This window comes from Petaurus breviceps, unplaced genomic scaffold, assembly GCF_028583685.1.
Source record: "Petaurus breviceps papuanus isolate PSGF00001 unplaced genomic scaffold, PetGlider_PUasm1.0 90977, whole genome shotgun sequence".
Classification (NCBI taxonomy): Eukaryota; Metazoa; Chordata; class Mammalia; order Diprotodontia; family Petauridae; genus Petaurus; species Petaurus breviceps.
In genome coordinates, this window is record NW_027187391.1 from 48,721,902 (window position 1) to 48,746,366 (window position 24,465).

Consider the following 24,465-nt stretch of genomic DNA (forward strand, 5'->3'; position numbering starts at 1 on the left):
TAGAGTAGGGAAATCATCTTAACATAAAAGAGGCAAGAGAAAGCTGTTACAATGGAGGGGTAGAAGAGGGAGGTGAAAGGGAATGAGTCAACTTTACTCTCACTGGACTTGGGTTAAGGATGGAATAACACACATACTCAACTGGGTATCTTATCCTACAGGAAAGTAGAGGGGAAGGGGATAAAAGGGGAAGATGATAGAAGAAAGGGCAGATTGGGGGAGAGGGTAGTCAGAAACAAACACTTTTGAAAGGGACAGGGTTGGGGCCGCTAGGTGGTGCAGTGAATAGAGCAATGGCCCTAGAGTCAGGAGGACCTGAGTTCAAATCCAGCCTTAGACACTTAACACTTACTAGCCCTGTGACTTTGGGCAAATCACTTAACTCCAAATTCTCTGCCTTTCCCCCTCCAAAAAAGAAAAAAAAAGGGTCAGGATCAAAGGAGAAAATAGAATAAATGGGGCATGGGATAGGATGGAGGGAAATATAGTTAGTCTTTCACATTATAGTCGACTACTATGGTAATTTTTTGCATAACTACACATGTATAACCTATATTGAATTGCTTGTCTTCCCAGTGGGGGTGGGTAAGGAGGGAAGAAGGGAGAGAATCTGGACCTCAAAGTTTTAAAAACAAATGTTAAAACATTGTTTTTACATGCAATCAGGAAATAAGATATACAGGCAATGAGGTATAGATTGCCCTACAATAAAGTAAGGGGAAAGGGGAGGGTGAAAGGATATAAGAGAGGGTGGACTGGGAGAAGGGTAATTCAGTATGCTTGCCATCTTGGGGTGGAGGCTAGGGGAAAGATGGGGAGAAAATCTGTAATTCAAAATCGTGTGGAAATGAATGTTAAAAAGTAAAAATAAATAAATAAATACTGGGGAAAAAAGAAATATGACAAGAGCTAGTAGGGATGGTTGGATCAAGTGAGTTGTTTTTTTTTTTTAAAGAATGGGTGGGGGTGGCTAGGTGGCACAGTGAATAGAGTATCAGCCATGGAGTCAGGAGGACCTGAGTTCAAAACCGGGCTCAGACACTTAACACAAAAAACTAGCCATGTGACCTTGGGCACATCACTTAACCCCAATTGCCTTGCCCTTCCCACTACAAAAAGCAATAGAAAAAAGGATGGGTTGGATAAGGATATATCCACAGGCATGAGGAAAGGAACTAGGAGGTAAGGAGAGACTGTAGATTATTGAAATTAGGGATAATAGTGGGGGCAATCTGCAGGAAGATATAGGAAGAACAAGGGTACATGTAGGGGTTTTTTCTCTTGTTAAGGAAAAGGATCAACTCATCAGACATAAGTGATGGAGGAGTTAGTGGATGAAGATGTCAGAGGAATGTGATGGGGGAAAAGAGGAATCTCTGCAGGAATGGCCTCAATTTTTTAGGGGATGTACGAAGTGAGGTCATCAGCTGGAAGGACCAAAGGAGGGGTGTTATGGGAGGCTTTTTGAAGGAAGAGAACATCTGGAAAAGGAACCAGAGTGGGATAGAGAACTGATTAAGGAAAACCAGAAGCATTGCCTTGTTGCAGTAATGGCCCAGGAAAGATTAGATAACAGATTTATAGTAGATCCAGGCTCAGCATCATTTCCTGACTTCCTCGAGCTCCACTTAGCAGCATCTGAATAGGAATGAAGGAAATGGATGGTGGTAGTAATCCAAAATTGGGGCCAACACACAAATGACTACTGATAAGATAAAGGATTTTAGTTGAAGATGATGTAGAGTTGAACTTGTCCGTCAAGGGATCAAGAGTGGGAAGGAAGGAGATGTGCAGGGGTGATGGTCTGGAAAAATACAAGGGGTGGAAGGACTAAATATCACCATGAGGATGAAAAACTGAATTAGAAGGGCAAAAGGCATAGGAGAAGTTAGAATAACAAAGGTTTATGACCAGGTAAAGGAATTTTGAAGTTCATGTACATGAAAGGGGTATACTTGTAGGTTCAAGATAAATGGTGTGACCACCCCTCTGTGAAGCTAAGGTGGAACAGAGCAGATTATGGGAGGTATCTAAATAAATATTTTTTAAAATGCTTACTATGTGCCAGATCATACACTAAGCACTAGGGATATCAATACAAACAAAAATTACAGTCTCTACCCTTATGGAACTTACATTCGAATAGGGGAAGGTTAGCTGTAAAGGGGGGAGAGCGGGAGTAGCTGACAAAAAAGTAAAGAACTATGGAGACTGAGTGGAACCAGGACTGAAGTGATCATGGCCAAGCCCCCTCATGAAATAGTGGTCCAAGTTGATCAGGTTATAGAACTGGGAAATTTAAGTTGTTGAGGTAACTTTGAATATTTATGTCCAAGTCCCCTAGCATGAGAGGAAGAATTGGGGCCAGGCACTAAAGTCATTGAAGAAGAAAGGAGAATGTCCTCAGGGTCGGTAGAAAATAGCCACAAGTACTGGATTAGGTGATAATATCTTATATCCAGAAGTTCAAAGGAGGAGAGGTTGCTGAATGAAGGCCATAGAGTAAGAGTCTGAAAGTGGCACTGTGGAGTAAGAAACAAGGCAAAGAAGTTAGAAAACATTTAGCCTCCTTATTGATTTGTTTATAGAGCTCAATGTCCTATCCTTCTCTCTTGTTATTGCTCTCAATACTGAAGGGTCACCATAGATGAGAAGAGCACTGATGAAAAAGGATGGAATGATCTTGGTGCAAACTGAAAATATACAAAGGTAGCCAACTGTCCCTAGCCAGAGGAAGCCATGCTGAGATTTTCTGCTAGCTAAAGGACATAAATTCCCTTGAAAATACAAATAATGAGAAATCAGAACCTGCTACAAAGCTAGAATAGCTCTAGGAATCCAGATTTTGTGGGACCTTTAAAAATTTGGCTAGGGAAGGGGCCATCAGATTTGGCATTTGGACCATGAGAAGAGATAATAGAAAGGCCTGCTAACGATTATGAAATCCTGGGCAAGAAACCAAGGACTTTAAGAAGCACGAGCTGTTTATTTAAATAAATTAACTGTTTCTGATTGAAAGTAAGGGCTTTGAAAAAGGTAGAACTGGGAAAAACCTCATTTCAAAGCTTACCTCTGATATTTATTAGTTGTGTGACTATGGGTAAGTCACTTAAACAATAAATCTCAGTCTGTAAAATGGGGAATAATTCCTTTAGTACTTGCTTCATATCATTGATAGAAAGATAAAAACCTTAAAATTCTATATAAATTTCAGCTATTATCATGAAGGACAGCATCCTCATTTTATAGAGGACTTGAGAGGTAAAAAAACATGGGTAGCAGCAGCAACTATCAGGGCAGAGATCGGAATCCACAACTTCAGATCTAAATTCAGCTTCTCTTTTCACTATACCATGTTGTTGGATAAATATAGAAATAATGGGCTCTTTTCCAGGAATAGAGTGTACCTAATGAAGATTTGTTAAAATATATTTGCTTGGAACCCTGCAATTATAGACAAAAATGCACTGAACTGAAAAGAGAAGGAAGGGTAGAGAGAAAACTCTTTGACTATTCACCAATCTAGATAACCATATTTATAAAATATAAATAATAATAACAGTAGACATATCCAGTAATTCAGAGGAGAGAAAAAAATCAAGAGGGAGCCAGCAATAAAATCCATGGTCTTGGATGTCTATATACAAATGAAATAAATATAAGTACATAAGAGCAAGGCAAATAATTGATCTTGACAAAAGGAAGGAAATTGAACCAGATATCAATCACGGAGACTTGTTATGATGAGACACATGACAAAAATATAACTATGGAAGAAGATATTATATGCAATCAACAAAGTAACACTTATTTATAAAGCAATTATTATATTCCAGATACTGTTAAATGATGGGGATAATAAATAGAATCCCTACTCAAAATTTTATATTCTAACAGATGAGACAAAGACATACAACATATAAAATATATATTAAGTGACTAAATACAGATATGTAAAAGTAGTTTGAAGAACACAAGTAGTTGAATGAATTCTGAAAGGTTTCACCTATGAACTGCATCTTAAACAAAAAATTATGTAAAAAAAAAACCCACAGGTGAGGAGGGGCAGCTAGGAGCTAGGTGGTGCAGTGAACTGAGCACCAGCCCTGGAGTCAAGAGGACCTGTGTTCAAATATGGCCTCAGACACTTGACACACTTGCTAACTGTGTGACCTTGGGCAAGTCACTTAACCCCAATTGCCTTACCTTCCTGCCTCCAAAACCAACTAACCAAACCAAACAAACAAAAAAACCAGGTGAGGAGAGAATGGCATTAAAAATAGCCAGTGTAAAGGCATGAAGATGAGGGAGATGGAATATTGTGTATGAGAAACTAAGAGGAGGCCAATTTGTCTGGATCAAACAGCACAGGAGGGTAAGTAATGCATGATAAGGGTGGAAAGATAGGTTGGGGCCAGATTGTGAAGGGCATTAAAAAGCTAACCATAAGAGTTTATATTTGATTCTAGAACTAATAGGAAACCAGTAGAATTTGAGCAGGACAGTGCTATGGGCAGACCCATGCTTGCTGATCCTTGCACAAAACAATCCATCTTCTACCTTGGAGTGTTTTCACTGGCTGTCCTCCATGTCTAAAATTCTTTCCCTCCTCATCTCTGCCTCATGGCTTCTCTGGCTTTCCTTAAGTCTCAGCTAAAATCCTACCTTCTACAAGAAGCTTTTCCAGTCCTCCTTAATCTTAGTGCCTTTCCTCTGGGATTACCCCAAATTATTCCTGTATATATATTTTGTTTGTATATAGTTGCTTGCATGTCATCTCTCTTTAGAATGTGAACTCTCTGGAGATGAAGACGGGACAGGTTGGGAAATGTAAATAATACAAAACCGAAATATATTAATTTAAAAAATTTTAAAGTAAGGTATTTGAAAAATCTCATGGACCTTTCTGGACAAGATGGAGAAGTATGGGTTAATTGATAGTACAATTAATTGTATTCTGAGATTTAATGATGACTGGACACAAAGATTAAATTGTCACTAATGAGCTGATCACCTTGGAAGGAACTCTATAGGGAAGTACACAGGGGAACCATGCTTGGCTTAATGCTATGATACATTTTATCAGTGACTTAAGAATGTAGCAGAGATGGGGTATGCTTACCAAATTTTTAGGTGATAACAAAGCTGAGAAGGATAGCTAATACTTCAAATGGCAAAGTCAGAATTTCAAAAAGATTTTTACAGGCTAGGACATGCACTAGAGTTGGTACAATGAAATTTGAAAGAGATAAAAGTAAAAGTCTTACACCTTGGCTTTAAAAATCAGCATCATTGGAATAAGAATATAAAAGCTTGGCCAGATACTAATTCTGAAAAGTTTTGACATTTTAATAGATTCTAAGTTAAATGAGTCAAAAGTAAGAGAACTTACACTACATTAAGAAAGGAATACTGTCCAGAACAAGGATGTGATAAGTTTCATTGTTCCCTGCCCTTGTCAAACCATGTCTTACATGTTTTAATTTCTAGGCATCACATTTTATATTAATAAGTTGCATCACATTGCTAAGTTGAGCAATGTCCAGCAAGTGACTAGGATGGTGATGGGCCTTGAGATCATGTTATATGAACACTGATTAAAGGAGTAACATGTTTAGTATGGAGAAGACTTAGGAAGTATATAATGGTGAATATTTTATGGGCTGTCATATGGAAGAGGGATTCAATTTATTCTGTTTGGCCCTAGAGGGCAGAAGTGGAAGAAATGGGTAGAAGCTGGAAAGATGCATACTGAGTTCTGATTTAAGGAGAATTTTCCTAACAATTAGAATTATCCAAAATTCAAGTGGGATCCTTTGGGAGGTAATAGGTTCTCCCTAATTGGAGGTTTCCAAGTGAAGACTGTATGACCATTACTTTGGAATGTTGTGGAAGAGTTTTTGTTCAAGTATGGGTTGGACTACCAGTTCTATGACTATGTGCAGTAAATGTTCTAAGTCACTCCTTCTTCTAATGCCTTGATTGTCTTTATTTCTATGCTAAAATAACCAATTTTGACTTTGGATCTCTGATAAGCAAGCCCTTAGCACAGTGACAACTTCTTAATCATATTTATTTGACAATAACTACTCAAGACTAGTCAGGCAAATCAAACTTAGTATGACATATAATCCTATCCTGATTACTGGGTAATGACCTGTGCTGGCCAATCATACCTGATAACAGGATAACTTGCTACATGTGACATACTTCTTGATGTTTGTCCCTACTGAGGTGGGGACCCACCTGACATAAACCATTACGGTCTTTACAAAGAAACTTAACTGTTTGTTCTGAAGAATTGTGCCTTACCAGAATGTTACATATGATTATGTGAAATGTGAGTACAACAATATATTCTAAAATTAAATACGTAATTTGTAACTTATTTACAATTTTGACTATGCTGGCTGCTACCCTCCATTAAGGAAAATTACTGTAAATAGAGGTGATTCCAATTCTGCATAATTGTATATGGTGTAAATATGTAAAAAGAAACACAAAATTGTCTTGAATCAGCACATCCAAACTAAGTTTACACACAAGTTTAAAAAAAAAGGAGAAATAAAGAGTTCTAAAAAGTGACAAAACAATTAAAGCCCAAAGGCTTAATCTTGCGATCTAATAATGTACAAGAATTAGATTTTTACTAAAAAAAGAGGTTCTAGAGTTCCTCTGTACAAACAGAGCACTGAAGATTTTATCCTGGGAACAGTTTATAATTCCTTCATGAAGTTAATATGCTTCTCCAAAAACAGAACATGTATCAAAATAACATTTCAACTTGTAAAGTAAACAGAGCCTGCCAAAGTTTCAACAATTCAGTGTGTCATCGCAGCTTCATAAAACAAACAGAAGTGGTGTTGTTTCATACTGTTTCTTGTTCCTTACTGGGAACAGAAAATTATTTTCCAGACTCCCTGATGTAATGATGGAGAATCCCTCTGGCCACCTGTTGCTAAATGCTGCTCTTTGACCATCTTAGGAAGGAAAACCTTCAAAGGACTAGGGAATTTAGCTTGAGGAGTGTTTACTCTGCTTCAGAGACTGCTACTGAGTTTTTAGAAGACTGATGACCACATCAAACACCAATATTTGGGCATTAAGGTCATTTGGTTGGGGAGCAATTTATAACCTCTAATATAAATTATTTTCCCCTGACTCACTAATGATCATTAAATAATAGTCCTAAATAGCATAACTCTCCATCTTTCCTTACTTGTAACTAAAATAATTTTTAAAAATACATATGCTTCAATGAGTACAATGCATAGAATCATAAAAACATCAACTCATTTCTGCTAGTTTTAAAATAAAAACTGATTCCTTTTATGAAGCTGACTGTCAAAATTTCTACATTTTATTCTATCTTGTATTGAAATATATTGTACATACAATTTTGTATGTACCTTCTGGATTATTTACATTTATTTGCTTAAAAAAATTCCTTAAAAGGTTAAATAATTTTTCAATGGGTTCTATTTCTACCTAAAATAGAAATGTCTATGATATTTCAATAATTCAAAGGATCTGTGATTTACTAATGGGGGTACTCCCTCACAATCAGGGCTATAACTAGCATGGAGTAAATGGAACTTTGTCCAAGGGTGCCAACATCTGAGGGGTGAAGGTATACTCTCTGCAAAGAAGAGCCACACTCTCTCCCACTTCATCAATGGAGAAATCCCATATAAAACCTAAACACCTACTTAAATAACTGCTAAAGGTTAACAGAATTGACAGACGGTAAGCACAGGTTAGTGAGGAGAATTGCCATTGGAAAGGCATTTCTATGGTCAAATCTATTCTTGCTAGATCCTATATTAGTCTTTTTTTTTGCATCTCCAGCACTTAATTCATCCATTCTTGTTTGGATCAGACTCCCATTAAGACCAAATCCAAGGAACAAATCACTTCCAGAAGACTCACTGGAGCTTCAGACTATTCTATAGTAGGCAAAGGGTATGTTTTGACACATATTCTCTTAGGGCTCAGGCACACTAGACTCCACATGGGCACTGGACTTCATCTCTCTTCCTGTTTCCTCAAATCAAATCTAATACATAAATCTCCTGGGCAGCATTCTTTCACTCTTTGAGTTACCCTTGCTCGCACAGGCTCAAATTCCCATAGCTAGCTGCAAGAAACTCAAAGTCCTTGATGTTTCCTCTCTTCCTCTAAGTCATACTATTGATCTCTGCATTTAATTAATCATTCTGATTTAATTTCTAACACTGTCCACAATTCTTCCTTTTTCACATCGAGTAGAGCTAGTCTGTGCCAATTATGGACAGCCTTGCCAAGTCACTCAATTCTGCTATTTGCTCTAAAGCCATTTCCCTGATCTCCCATGAGGCAGCAAGAGAACCAACCTGGTATTGGGTCCTAAACCCCAGGACAACTTACACCAAAAATTAACACACTCCTTTGTCCTCCAACAGTCTAGATCTCAAAGCACAACTTTCAACTAGGAGAAACTGTGTGGAATGGTGCAAAGAAACCATGATTTGGAATTAGGAGAACTTGAATAGAATCTGGCCCCACTTATTCCCTACATAACAGAAAATAAGTCACTTAATTTCTCTGAGCCATTATGTGTGTATGTATGTATATGTATATGTGAGTGTGTCTATATGATGATACTTGCACGTTACTGTAAATAATGTATTTTATAGACTTTCAAGTGCTATATGTAATTATTATTGAGCTTGCTCTATTATTTTTCTTCTTGAGTGTTATCTGATTGTTAACATTATAAAGTTTCAAGATACCTTTTCTGTTTATGGGTCATCTTCATTAGCTTTCAAGATTTTGGTTCAGAATGTCACTTGAAAGAGTCAAAAATGTCCCAAATTATCTAATTTATTCATTCATTCTGTATGAACAAGAATGAATTAGATTCTTTAAAAAAACCCAACACAAAAAAACAGGCCTAGATAGAACTTTCCATTCCAATGAAATATATCTATTTTAAAACACAAATGCTTCAGGTATAGAATTCAAGGAATGCTTTCTCCAGAAGACAATTCATGTTTACATTAAGTTTCATTTACCTTCTCTGATCAGTCTTTCACTAGAAATCATTTACTGAGTGGCCAAATAACACTTGTTAGCTATCATTATTATTCATGGACAGTATATCACTAGCAGGTTAAGGGAAAGCTAATAGTGGGCTGAATGGATCATTGGTCAGATATAGTTTGGCTTAGGATCAAGGTATTTGGAATTGAAAATGATCAAAGGATTTAGAAATGAAGAGGACATTAAAGGATATAAAACTGCTCTGGCACTTGGTTTTCTTATCTGCAAAATAGTGATTAATAATACTTGCCATACTTACCTCATAGGGTTGTTGTGAAGAAAGTTCTTCACAAACCTTAAAATATTACATAAACTCAAGCTTATTGAGTTTATGTAATATGTTACTCAAACTCAAATAATAATAATATTATCATTATTATTAAAACAACCAATATCACCAACACCATCACCAGGTTCAATTACAATTTGTAAGTCAGCTTTCTGAAACTCAGAAAGTATTTTCTCATATAGCTTTGTTCTTTATATTGTGATTAGGGTCTCAGGCCAATCCATAAATATCTCTTCAATCAATGGTTAACCAGAGGACAGTACAATGCTGATGCACCTAACCACCATTCCTAAAAAGATTGCTGTGGGAAAACGCATCAAGAATCTAACTCAGAATTCTGAGAACATGCTTACTCCTGTTGAAACACTGCAATGCGTTCATCTCATGTATCCCGCTGCAGTAGAAAACTCTTCTATCACTAAGCCACTGCGGATGACTATTACAGACTTTGGACAGAAGGTTCAGCAAAGTGGAAGAGATGGGAAGGGATCAATGGAAGTAAAATTCCATGAGATTTCTGGGAGAAATTCTGATGTAAAAAAACCCAACAAAATAAAAAAGAACAGTAAAATTCATTTTAAAAAAATCATCTAGCCCAATCTTCTAATTTTATACATGGAGAAGCTAAGGCCCTAAGGTCTATTTGTTAAGGTTAAGTTAGTGGCATAGCTAGAACTAGACCCCAAGTAGCCAGGCACTGATCCAGTGCTCTTTCTATTATATTATTTCATTTCACCACATTTCAAAATATTTGGCAGTTGTTTGGACCAATTCAATGGAATAACAATAATTACCTTTTCAGATATAGGATGGACTAGATGGCTATTTGGGTCTTTTCTGAGTCTAAAATTCTGTGATTCTTTTGTTGTCGAGTTATTTCAGTTGTATCCAACTATTCACGATGCCATTTGGGGTTTTCTTGGCAAAGATACTGGAGTGGTTTGCCATTTCCTTCTCCAGATCACTTTACTGTTGAGGAACTGAGGCAAACAGGGTTAAGTGACTTTAACTTACATTTATTTAGTATTTTTTTAAAATTGCTTTGTGACCATGAAGCTTAGATGGTTTAACTTTGGCGATAATAAGGCCAAGATCATTCATTAAATCATTCTACGAACCATTTATTTTTCTGTTCCAGGACTACAAATGACATCACAATAACTATCTTATATATATATACATATATATATATATATCATTGGTTATAAAGATATTAAGGAAAAAAAGTATGTACAAATTAGTATAGACTCTTCATTACACCCAGGGAAAAAAATCTGAAAAGTGTCTCCTATTGACAGATCAAGTATTATAATCTTTCCATATAAACAAATTGTATAAAAAACTTTCTGGAGTTTTAAGACTTTCTACTTATTTGATTTCAAGATAATTTCTCTCAAGTATCTTCCTAAAAGTTAGGTGGCAAGTGTTCATATACAATTAATATAAAGCAAAGTTGATCTGAGAATTTTATGACATAACTAGACATAACTGGAGATATTTCATGTAACATTTCACAAAATAAGCACTGTAAATTGCTGTATAAAGGGACAATATGCATGTCATGACGTCTTTTACAATAATGTCATAGGATTTAGTATTGAAGTGATCTTCAAGATTACAGAATAAAAGAATATCAGAGTTTTAGTGAACTTTCACTTCTAAGGAGAGTAATTATCTAATGCCATCCCCTAATTTTATAGACGAGGAAACTGAGCCTAAAAAAAGTTTGGTGACTTGACTAAGAGAACAACAGTGGTAGCAGAACTGTGTTTCAAACATGTCTTTTTATTCCAAATCCAGTGTTCTTTCCACCATACCTTAAGTCTTTTCATTTGTATTATAATGGAATTCCATTGTTAACATAAAAAGACAGGTTATAACATTATTTGGCCAATTGCCTACTGAGAACATTGTTCCTAAGAAACTATATGCTATTGACACTCTTTCCCCCTGACCCAATGTTGCTTTGCCTAATGTGTTTTCATGGAACCAGTTAAAGACATGAAATGGGATATGCCTGTATAATGGGAGAGCACACAAAAGACTTTTCAGGATACCTTATCATTTAGGCTTCTAATTCTATTAAGGATGGAGAGGCAATAGTGACTAGTCTCCTAGGAAAAGGTATAGAATTCACAGATGAGCAAGTTAGCATTAAGTATCAAATTAGCAAGAATAATCTTAAATCTTAGCTAATTCTGATAAAAGTTGGCTGGACAATTTGCTCCTTTGGATCAAATTTGAAGCTAATATTCAATGCTCCTGAGAGTAGGTGGCAGAAAAGTGACTATTGTTAAGACTAGATGATTCTTCTCATATTCCCAAGAGCAAAGACACATTTGGTATACTCTTAGACCTCCCCAGCTCACAGCACCCAGGACTACAAGGTAAAGGGGGAAAACTAGAGCTAAGCAACATGGCTTGCTATCAGTTCTGGCTAATGGAAAAGATCAGATTAATAAGGAAAACTATAGACTCAAGTACTGAGAGTGCTATGCCTTCTAATTCCTCTAGTGTAAAAGAGGCTTGTTATGAAATAGGACTCGATGCTGATGCCACGTGCAGTGGGCACACTGCCAATAGCACTCTCCATTCTTAAAACATCTGAGGGGGGAGTGTCCAAGTCAGGTCTATTACACATACAACATAATACAAGCCACATGTGCATTTATAGCAGCAGTAACAATGTAACTGTGTTTACTGTAGAGAATTAAAATTGTGCTTTTAGGAATCAAGGACAACATATCCATGACATTCCAATAAGTTAAGAAAAAATACTGAGTTGAGATTTTTCAAAGATTTTTCCTATTAAAAATTTAAACAACAGAAAGTTTTCCTACACTAAATTATACATTTTTGTCTTATCTCAAAATAGTTTGAAGTGATCATTATACACAAAAGAAATCTGGAGTGTGAAAATGATTTTTGCCCATTTGTCAATGAAGGAAGTCTTCCTTGCCAATATTAAAAAAAAAAAACAAACTCATGTCTTATCACTTTGCCAGAGTCTCCCCTTCTCCAGTCTATCTTTTCTATACAATTACAAACTTATATTTCTACAATATAAGTCTGATCATGTCATTTCCCTGCTTTAAAGTTTTTGATTAACTGTAGGATAAAAGACAAATTCTTTTGTTTGACCTTTAAAATCTGGCTCCAGCCCACCCTCCCAGATTTATTCGCACAGAATTCCCTTCCCACACCCTGCTGTCCAGTCAACCTGGCCAGCTTGCTATTCTGACATCCACTTCTCTCTCTTGTGCCATAGCCTAGGATATTTCCAATGTATGGAATGCATTTCCTTCTTACATCTGGTTCTTTGAATCTCAGACCTCCTTCAAAGCAATGCTCAGGTGCCACCTCCTTCATGAGGACTTTACTGATGCCCCTAGGTGCTAGTACCCCTCCAAAATTACTTTGCATTTTCAGTATAATTACTTAAATGTGTATATTCAGTCTCTCCTGATAAAATGTAAGCTCTCAGATGACTTTGTTTCTTTTTTGCCTTTTTATCTTCAGAATTTAGCATAACGTCTGATGTTACGTAATACATGCTTTTTAAAAACCTGATCCATTAAATCAAATCAAAATTCACTAGTGCCAGAATGCTGGTTTGGAGTCAATGGACCTGGGTTCAAACTCTCACTCTGTCATTTACTTCTTGTGTGACCCTGAAGATATTGCTTAACTTCTCTTTTGTCTCAGTTTCTTCATCTGTAAAATGAAGGAGTTGAGCTCAATGACCTCTAACATCTCTTTTAGTTCTAAATGTATGATTCTAAATCTATAAATGTACATTAGTAGCCTTAAGAACTAGTCCTGAACGTATAATTCAATTTTTTACAAGGTATTTTTCCTTGCTCATTACACGATTTCTTATTTGGCCCTTATCTGGTGAGTAAAGATTATTTTTATATACTGAGCATAATTACTTTGGGTTATTCTATGCCGTTTGCTTTACTCTGAGTTGAAAGTAATCTTATTCTACTTAATAAAAACTAATCATAAATAAAAGAAACATTAAAAAAATAATTCCTACATTATTCTTCCATTGTTTTTTAAAAGTAAACATGTAAAACCATAAAACTAAGAAATAAACACAATTTTCCTCAGAAATAGGGGCGGCTAGGTGGTGCGGTAAATAGAGCACCAGCCCTGGAGTCAGGAGGACCTGAGTTGAAATCCAGCCTCAGACACTTAACACAAAAAACTAGCCTGTGACCTTGGGCAAGTCACTTAACCCCAACTGCCCTCTAAAAAAAAAAAGCAAAAAAAGAAAGAAAGAAACACAATTTTCCTCATAAAAACTAAAACTCTCAAATAAGTCGGGAAAGTAAAATACACATACATGCATGCATACATACATGATGTACACATGTGCATTCTGTGGCAAAAATGAAGATTAGCATATTTTTGCACACAAACTTTTACCTTATAACAAAAATCCTAAGGATAGAAAAGGAAAGAGTGCAGAGAGCATAAGAGATTTTAAAGGTGAGAAAGGGAAAAGAACATCTGGAGGTCAAGGATAAATCTCACTGCTGTGACTGATGAAGTATACACAAGGTGATTTCAACAATAGTTGTAGATTTATATTGGATCTCTGAAAGGCAGGGGCTTAAAGGTCAAGATAAGATGTTTTTCCTACTTGTAGACAAATAACTACACTGGACTAGCAATCACTGCTTTTGGATAGTTTAAGAACTGAATGATTAAGTTAATTTATAAATATTTTGAGAAAATATTTTATTAATAGTATTTCATGACAATTTAGTGTAATAAGATCTTTTGTTTATGCCTATATTTTCACCAAGAAATTACATTATGACAAATAAATGAATCCATAGTAACCCTGAAAAAGGGAAAATTTTAGAGACTGAACTTGAATCAGTAATAAGAAATGCACACTGGTTCTCCATTCCTAAAATATTTATGTGTGTGTCCATGCATTTAGCTATACAAGTAAAAGTAGAGCTAGTTACTGGCAGTATTAGACACAGGACTTACATGCAGGTCACTCAATTATTACCCAAACTATGCTTTCTGGAATATATTTTTAAATACATAGAGAAGTTTGTAAAAAAACAAACAATAAACAGCAACAATAATAACAACAAAAACCCAAACCTCTTGCCTTCAAAGATCTTAAAAATCATAGTTTTAAAACTGCTTTGCTGAAATAGCCAAGGAAAGGCCTCTATTGATCAATAAGTTTGATTTCATGTTCCAGAACTAGATACCACTGAGGAAGAAGAATGACAGTACAGAAGAAAACAAAATGACCCTCTGCTCATTTCCCCTTTCTTTCAATTGTTTTTGACTGTTGTTCATGACTAGGTTTCTCCTTTGCCAGGAAGCATCAATTTTCAAATTGCTCACCAAGTAGCTTAGAAGAAAAAATGTATGAAGTAGAATGCTGTTGTGGGGAAAGTCACTGTGTCATATTCTGGTATCAACTTCTTAGTAAATCATGAAAAATGAAAGATGGAAAAGCTAGAGACAATATCCACGTAGACAGCCCTGGCTATTTAACTGCTTTATGGCCTGATCAGCTATCCTTTGGCTAGATAGTGCTGGCTGTCTAGTTTGAGAAGCAGGAATATTCTCCTTAGTTTGCCATAGCTACTTTGTCATTCCTGTAGGGTAGGTAGTCTCTGATCTCTTAAGTCTTGTTTCCTAGACTGAACACTTAAAATCTGTGAAACTGAGAAGATGTGGGTGATTGAAATAGAAAGTCACAGCTATAGGATGAGGATGGAAGTAATAAATAAGTTAGAGAGCAAGATATCAAAAGAGCAAAGAAGTATTAACTATAAACTAAAGGAGAAGGGATAATAGTACCTGGATGTAGTTTAGATGGTCTCTGCACATTCAGGCAATTTTTACTGGAAACCGTTATAGCTAAAGGCTGCAGTATTCAAAGACTACCAGTCTTTTATATTTTGGAAACAATGTAGTATTATGGAAAGAGCTCTCGAACTGGAATCAGATAATCTGTGGTTGAGATCAAACTGTATCCCTTTTTTAGCAGGGAGCAAGGCCCTTACCTTTTGTGAACTTCATCTGTAAAATGGAGACAGTAGTTCTTGGACTACCTATATGAAAGGCTTTAGAGGATCAAATGAAATTGGATCATGGGTCATATATTTAAGTCTATATGGGACCTCAGAGTTATTTAAGTCAATTCTCTCATTTTACAGCAGAATGATTCTGCCTTGTTGGAAAAGGTTCCAAGGTGTGGCTTAAACCCAAGTCTTCTTGACCTCAAGTCTAGTGTCCTATCCACTCTATTTGTGACTATAGAGTGCCATGTAAATATGAACTATCATGATCATATTATGGCCACTGATACTTTTTAAAGATGGAATATTCTCCTAGCTGTTATCATTTAATTCTCAAGATCTCATTGGTGGTGTGATAGTAATGGCAATTAAAGATTCCCCTGTATTGGCTTGGTTTTCAAATTGATTGTATTAAAACCCAGAGTTTGTTAATCCCACCTGTGGGATGGGCTTGTTGATGTGAAAAGAAAGTCCTGAAGTGGGAGGAGCTGGTGATGTAGATTTGGAGAGACAAGAGAGAGGCGGAAGTTCTTTTTGGAAGCAGCACCTCGTGGAGAGAGAGAGACTAAGAGATTGCTGGTGGCCGCTTTGAATTGCCCTGGACTTTTGAGACCTGCCCCCTGAGCTGTCAAGGACTGAGGAGACATGGCTGTTTTGCTGGTACTTTGTCTGTCTGTTTTGATGTTATTTTGCCAGATTTGTCCACTGGTGAAAGACTGTCCTGTTGAAGAAGTCCTGGAACCTGGCATTTGGTTAAGAAGGCCTGAGACTGTCCTGCAGACAGAGAGTGAATACTGTCCACTGGTGAGGGACAGTACTGTTGTTGCAGGGGTCTGGAGACTGTCCGGCAGACAGAATGAATACTGTCTACTGGTGAAGGACAGTGCTGTTGTTGCAGGGGTCTGGAGACTGTCCGGCAGACAGAATGAATACTGTCCACTGGTGAAGGACAGTGCTGTTGTTGCAGGGGTCTGGGAGCCTTTCTGTTGGTTCAGAAGCCCTGAAGAAGGATTTTCTTGTTGTATGTTTACAGAAATCCGGGGAGAGGGCTTTGCTAATGTGTTCAGGGGTTCTAGGACTGTTCTACAGACAGAGGATAAATTCATGAAGGGACTGGCAATGTATCTTATGGCCTTGCTAAGCCTTGTCTCCCCAGGAACTAAGATTGCTGAGAACTTGCCTCGTGTCAAGATGAAGAAAAGACCTCCATTTGGGTATTAAGTGCTGTGTTTAAACTTGATGTAACTTTGGGGTAGATTCAATTGTGATCCAGGGGTGGGGAACTTTTGACCTTTTTGTGTTCTATGGTTGAGCAAATGAATGTATTTTACTTATGTTTGGAAACTAATCTCCATTTGAGAAGAGGGGCTTTGTGGTGGACTTAATTAAGGTATAGCCTAGGGGTGGAGAAGTATTTGGAACAGAGACTTTGTAATTGATTGAATGATTGGAAAGTCCTGGGGTGGGGTAGGCCTTGGAGATTATTTAATCACACTTAGTAAATGCTGTATTTTGAATGATGTCATGTTTTGATCTTCTCTGTTCTGGGTTTGTTACTGAATAAAATAGAGAGCACCTATGCTGGTATTTTGAACCTGGGAAGTTGCCTTTGCTTGATATTATAGTACAGGTGGGCATTTAGATGAAGAATGTAGTTTGTTCTCTCAGGTTAAAAACAAAGGTACTGATCATGTCCGTATGTTTACATAACTGAAAACATTTTCAAAAATATATGTGGAGGAGGGTGAATAAAACTTATTTTAGATGATTTCTATTTGGGCTGAAAAATTTAGATTCCGAAATAATCCAGAAAATCCCAAATGATCAATAATATCCTTTACTTCTCAGTCCCTTGCCCAGCCAAACCTCAAGCTTGGATTATTCCACACATCAACTTTCTCCTCTCCTTCTCACATGCTGCAGAATATCATGAAAACATGATAATCCACTACAAATTTATGTTCCATAACATCAACTGAGACCTCAGTGTAACAAAATAATCCTTTTATACCTATCAAAGTAATTAATTATCCCACTCAGCACAGTGGCTTTTCCAAAACCTTTTTATTCCTCCTCAAACTTACCGTAGCTCACCAGCTCCCCACACCTAGCTGACAGCCTTGTCATTCACCAAGAGCTCCCTGTTATCTCTACCATCTCATTCACATCACTCAGATGCCTTCTGCAGCAATCTCCTATTTCACCACTGTCTCACATGATGAAGGGGCTCTTCTTGCCAAGGTAAACCTCTCTACACACACAACTGATTCCATTCCTGTCTTCTCCAGAAGACTGCCCCCTCTATCATCTCTACTCTCTCATTTATCTTTAATCTCTGTCTACAAACTGCTTATTTACCACTTACATACTTGCCCACTTTTCCCTAACCCTCAAAAAATCCTTCAAATGATCCATCCATCCCCACTAACTACTATTTCAGATCTTTCCTACTATTTGTGGCTAAACTCCTTCAGAAGGCCATCTATGATGGATGTTTCCATTTCCTTTCCTCTTACTTTCAACTCTCCAGAGTCTGGTTTTTGACCTTAAGATTCAACCAAAATTGCTCTCTCTAAAGTTACTAATAATCTCTTAAATGCCAAACCTAATAGCCTTTTCTCAATCTTGATTCTTACTTTTCCTGCAGCCTCTGACAAGGTCTATCATCCTCTTCTCCTTGATATTCTTTTCTCTCTAAGTTTCCATGCCACTACTCCCTGCAAGTTCTCCTCCTTCCTGTCTCCTCAGTTTCCTTTTGCCAGATGTTGTGCAGGTCACAAACAATAATGATGGGTGATCCCCAGGGCCCTGTGATGGGTCCTTTCTTCTCGCTTGTTTGGTGATGTCATCAGTTTCCACTTATCATCTCTGTGCTGAAGATTCTCAGATCTATTCCTAACATCCAGACTCTCATCTCTCCAATGGATGAGATGTGCTGGATGTCAAGTAGACATCTTAAACTCAAAATGTCCAAATGTGATCTTATTTTATTTCTACACAAACCCTCCCTTCTTCCAAACTTTCAGATTTTTGTAGAAAATTACACCCTCCGTTACCCTCCCAGTCACCTAAGCTTGAAACCTAGATGTCAATCTTCAACTTCTCCCTGTCTCTCCACGCCCATATCCAATCTGTTGCCAAGTTCTGCCAATTTTATCTTGACAACATCTCTCATATATGGACCCCTTTTCTCCTCTGATACTGAAACCACCCTTGTGTAGATCCTCATCACCTCACACCTGCACTATGGCAACAGTCTGCTGGCTGGTCTCCCTGCCTCAAGTCTATCCACTCCAATCCATCCTCCACTCAGTTGTCAAATTCATCTTCCCAAAGTAAGTTCTGATTATGTCACCTCCATTTCAATGAACTTCAGTGAATCCTTATCAACTCTGGGATAGAATAAAAAAATCCTGTTAGTATTCAAAGCCCTTCTTAACCTTTCTAGTCTTCTTACACCTTACTCCCATATATGCTGAGAGTCAGTGGCACTGGCCTGCTGGACATTCCTTACATAAAGCATGTCCCAACTCTAGGCATTGTTAATCTCCCATACCTGTGATTTTCATTTTCCTTACTTCCCTGACTTCCTTTAAATCTTGGCTAAAACTCTTATGTTTTATAAGCACTTCCAGACAGTTTTGTGGCACGGTGGATGGAATGCTGAGTCTGGAGTCAGGAAGACCTGAGTTCAAATCCAGCCTTAAACACTTATTAGCTATATGACCCTGGGCAAGTAATCTCTCTGCCTTAGTTTCCTCAACTATTAAGTAGAAATAACAATAACCCTATGATTTACCTCACAGAACTGTTGTGAGGATCAAGTAAAATAATATTTGTAAAGCATTTAGCACAGTGCCTGGTATATAGTAGATGCTTAATAATTGCTAATCCACTTCCCTATGCCTTTAAATGCTAATGCCTTCCTCTGTTGATTATTCCCAATGTATCTTGTACATATCTTGTTTGCAAGTTGTCTCCCCCATTATAACATGGGCTCCTTGAGATTAAGGGCAGTTTTTTTTCCCCTTTCTTTTTATCTTCGGTGCCTAGCACAGTGCTGGCACATACTTGGGGTTAATAAATTTTTGTTGATCGATTGACTGATAGAGTAAAATAGGAAAGAGATATTTAACTCTTATAGTGGCTATAATATTATCTTTTCATTTGCTCATTTTTGTAAAACATAATCATGATTAAATATTTTAAAATTCTTACAAAAGAAATCTGAAAAAAGCATAGTGCTAAATTTGCTGAAGTCTGTAGTCTTCACTCAAATCTTGAAATTATAAATATATTCTATTATCCCCAAACTCAATTTTAAATTAGTTTCACTCTTGCATATAAACAATATAATAAATAGGAGCTTCCCAAGCAAGTCCATGAAAGTCTATTTAATAGGTTAACAGAATTAGTTAAAAGATACCTTAAAGAAGTCAGCTCATTTCACGCCCTCATTTTAAGCTGAGGAAGCTGAGGGGAAGAAAGGTTAAATGACTTGCCTGAAGTAACGCAAACTGAATGTCACAGTCTATATTCACATTCAGGACTGCTGATTCCAAATCCAGTACTTTTTCCATCACACCTAACCCACCGTGTACTGAAGAAATACAGTTCAAAGGTAGAAGAACTAAACACCATTTGAAACAATATTTTCAAATGAATCAATAATTTAGAATTTCAACTTGAGATGTCAGGAATATATTTCTTCTCACTGTAGCTCTTCTGACTTGAAAGCCTAAGTGACAAATCCTAGTGGTCTGGACATACCTAGCTTGGGAGGTTTAGGAAAGAAGTTTTCAGTAGTACTGGCAAGGGAAGTGAAAAGTTAGAACAAGTGTTGAATGAGGCAGGACAGGGAGGGGCAGGGATTAGGACATTTAGAGAGAGAATTTAAAGAGTACTGAGGTGTGGTATAAAGAGGCTGTCATGAGATGGGGAGGAGAGCTCTAGAGGTCATTTATACATGAGAAATACTAGTCTTTAGTTAATATGCTAATGTTGTGGCAAAACTTGTACTTCACTTGCCCCTTCCTCACTCCTAAAGGTAGGGGAAGGAAGAAGTGCTATGATATGGATAGCAAACAGAAGGCACGGCACATAGTACAAAATTTGAAAAATGAGCCAAGAAAAACATGGCAGTGGAAAAAGAAATGGCAAATGATAATTTTGGAAGCTCAACTATGTTTCATGGCTTCCTTTAGAGGCATCTATGTGGCACAGTAGATAAAGTGCTAGATGTGGGGTCAGGAAAAATGAGTTCAAATCCTATTTCAGACACTAGCTCTTAACTTTGTTTGCCTTGGCTTCCTCATTTTTAAAGTGAGGGGTTTGGACCTGATGACCTCTCAAGTTTCTTACAGCTCTAAATCTCTTTGTCATCCTTTGGTTTTCTTCACAGGTAAATGTAAGATTTGAGGGTTTTCTTCTTGTTCTTTTACTCCAGAGGCTGCTACAAGATCAGGACAGTTTGAGATGAGAAGCTTCTTTACCCAGCGTCTGCCATGCCAGAGTGGTGTATGAGGGCATCATGAATCTCTAATCCAACTGCCACATCCTATTTCAAACCCTTATTACCTGGACTTAAATTAATAGGTCACTAGAGCAGTGGTGTCAAGATCCCTAGTGGCTGTATACTGGCTTAGAAAAATCACAAATTAACATTATCTATGTTGTATTGTGTTTTCATTTATTTTGTTAAACATTTCCCAATTACCTTTTATTTTGGTTTGGTCTACTAAAGCAGGCCAGGAATAAGTTTGATGCTTCTGGCCCAAAGTATCTCACCTTGATTCCTATTGCTGCGTCCTCCATATTTTCTCCATACACTTGCATATTGCTAATCAAATTGCCTTCCTTAAAAGAAAAAGTTATGTAGCAAAAAGTATATTAAACTAGGAGAAAGGATAACTAAGTCCTAGTCCCACCTTTGCCACTTACTATGTGAGCTTGGGTTAGTTACGTGCTTTCTTAGGTCTATCAATTTCTTCCACTATAAATTCAACAATTCGATTCAACAAACATTTGCTAAGAGCCTGTGATCAAGGGATGATGCTATACACTGGAGATTCAAAACCACATAACTAATAAAGTACCGATCAGGCCTTTAATGTTCTCTGATCTTTGGGGTTGAAGATTCAAGTTAGTTAAGAGTTGGGAGGAAGAAAAGATGAGTAAGTGAAACAACATTCCACTGACTAAAAGTCCACGACTATTCATAAATGGGTCAAGAGTTGTGTATGTGTTTGTGTTTCCATACAAGCAGAATTCACGTGGGCATGTTCAGAGGGAGCAAAAGACAAAAATAAAGTTCTGTCTGGTTTCCAGGTTGAATCAGTCCCTCAAATATGCCTGGAGTTCTATGGGAACTCGTCAGCATCAGCTGATGAGAAGGGCTTTTTTTTTTTTAAAGACACAGAAATAAGGATGTTCCCCAGATAGCCAATTGATGGTGGAAGTCAAATGGTACCATAAAAGAAGTGGTAGAAAGTGACAAGGATCAAATAATAGCATTTGATTAGGAGTAACAGGGACCTCAGGAGACCACATTCTACGAGCAATAGTTCTATTTCTCAGGACTACAACCCATCATGGGAGGGGAGTGAGGAGGAAAAGTCTAGAAGGAGAGCCTTCTTTATTCATCCAGAATGAAATGTACATAGGTGGGGTTGGAGGTAGGGGCTTAACAACACAGGACCAGAAGTAGGATATATTGGCTTTAGTATGGGTAAATGGTCTGTCTATATAAGAGCAGAGAGTTATATAAGACCCTGTTATGTATGGTTTAGATTAATGTCTACAATGCCACACTGTCTCCTCTAAGAACTAATATTTCTGATACTGATATTTTTTAAAAGAACTTGAGGGGCGCCTAGGTGGCACAGTGAGTAGAGTGATGGCCCTGGAATCAGGAGGACCTGAGTTCGGATCCAGCCTCAGACACTTAACACACACAAGCAAAAAACCTAGCCGTGTGACTTTGGGCAAGTTACTTAAACCTAGTTGCCCTCCAAAAAGCAAAAAAAAAAAAAAAGAAAAAAAAGAACAAACATTTTTTTAAAAAAGATGGGGAAGGCAGGAGTGTGCAGCATAGGCATCTATATCAACAGGATAGTAGAAAGATTAAGTCCTGTCCATTGGAAGGGACATAGAAAGAATTAAGATAACTTAAGTGTAAAAGCAGAAAAATGAGAAATAAATAAGGAGTGATGTGACGTAAATTAGTATTTCTTGGTAAAGGGAAGGAAGGGAGAATTCTGAACCACATTTGTATATGGATGGAAAAAGATAAGATTAAACAATGCCTAAAAACAAAGTAGATCATAATTAAAGGGAACTCAGGGAATTTTGGATGGGGCAGGAAAAAAGGAGCAATGAGATAAGTATATTTAGGAGGAGACTAGGATTAAATTAGTGTAAGCAAAACAAATCATAAGGACAAAAGTTCTAACTTAAAAGGGGAAAGAGATAAGAAAATCAAACAAATTTATTATATGAAGTAAAACCCCAACCTACAATTATAACCTTAAATATAAATTGGTTAAATTGTCCAATAAAATGAAAGAGAATGATAGAATGAATAAGAAAAAAATCATTAATTTCTTACATATAAGAAACAAATTTTAAAAATAAGATAAACACAGAGCTAAAATGAGAGGTTACAACAAAATTTACTATGCTTTAGATGATTGCAGGAGTTGTAATTGCAATTTTAAAAGATATATAATGGTTATATACCTAAAAGGTATATATGGAAATGAAACAATATCATTATTAAATATACATATACTAAATGGCAAAGTGTCTAAATTCATAAAGGAAGAGCTAACCAAATTGTAAAGAGACATAGTAACAAAATAACTGTAGAAGACTAGTAATTCTCTAAGCTGTATAAGAGAAAGATAAACAAAATGGAAAATAGAGATGAACAGACTACTGAGTATGAAAGAAGACAAGTTATTTTGGGAACGAGAATCAAGCACACACATACACACTGTAATATTAATAATACCTTTATAAAAATCAGTCATGTTCTAACATACAAAAAATCATTTAAAAATTATAAATATCATACATCTTTTATAGACCATAACACACTAAAGAAAGTAACAGAGATAAAGTAAAAGGGGCATATCTAAATGAAATTTATATAGCATCAACATTACTAAGTGGATAAAAGAACAAATCATAGAAATAATAACTTTGTTAAATATAATGATAACGATGAGAAAACATACCAAAATTTTGGGGGTACAGCTAAAGCAGTCCTCAGAGGAAAAATTATATCTCTGAAAACATATAGAAAGAAAATAGAAAAAAGAGGAGTTGAGCATGCGATTAAAAAAAAAAACCTAGAAATTCAACAAATCAATAACTCCAAAAGAAAAGATTATTCAAATTCAAGGAGAAACTAAAATAACTGACAAACAAAAGCAAAAAGATGTTTTTAAAAGACTAACAAAACTGAAAAATCATTTGAGAATGATTTAAAAATAAAAAATAAAATACCAAAATCAAATATCAATGTGATAAGTACACAACAAAAAGAGAGAAATAGAAAGAATTATCAGAAACTATTACACACAATTATATGCCATCAAAACTGTTAATTTAATAGGAAAGGATGATTATTTCAAAAATATACAGACAACAACCCAATCTCACAAGGAGAAATTGAACAAGCCATAAATGAGCTACCAAACCAGGGGAGGGGAGAGGTAGAACCTAATCTAGGTCCATTTTCAATTGAATTTTATCAAACATATAGAAGAAAAATTAAGATACATGCTACAAAATTATTTTAAATAATTAAGAAAGATAGCACTCTACTAGACACCTTTTATAAGTCCCTGATGGCCCCAATAATCAAATCAGTGAAGGGTAAAGGAGAGAAAGAAACTCTACACTAAATTAAGTCCCTCAATAGAGATATAAACATTTAAAGCAAAATTTAAATAGTAATAATTTTAAAAGTATTCACCATGATCAAGCTGGATTTATTCCTGGGATACAAGAAAAAAATCAGCATAATTT

The 24,465-nt window shown here is 36.5% G+C and overlaps 1 protein-coding gene across 5 annotated transcripts in view; it reads right to left on the bottom strand.

The window, feature by feature from the left end:
* Positions 1-24,465, bottom strand: part of LIN28B (lin-28 homolog B) — a 129,341-nt gene that overhangs the window by 18,503 nt on the left and 86,373 nt on the right. For 3 of the 5 annotated variants that reach the window (XM_069077135.1, XM_069077136.1, XM_069077139.1), the window contains exon 4: positions 23,670-23,720. The exons of the other annotated variants lie outside the window; for them this stretch is intronic. In XM_069077135.1, the coding sequence (XP_068933236.1) occupies positions 23,670-23,720 (51 nt within the window). The remainder of the gene's footprint in view (positions 1-23,669; positions 23,721-24,465) is intronic. 5 annotated transcript variants of the gene reach the window in all.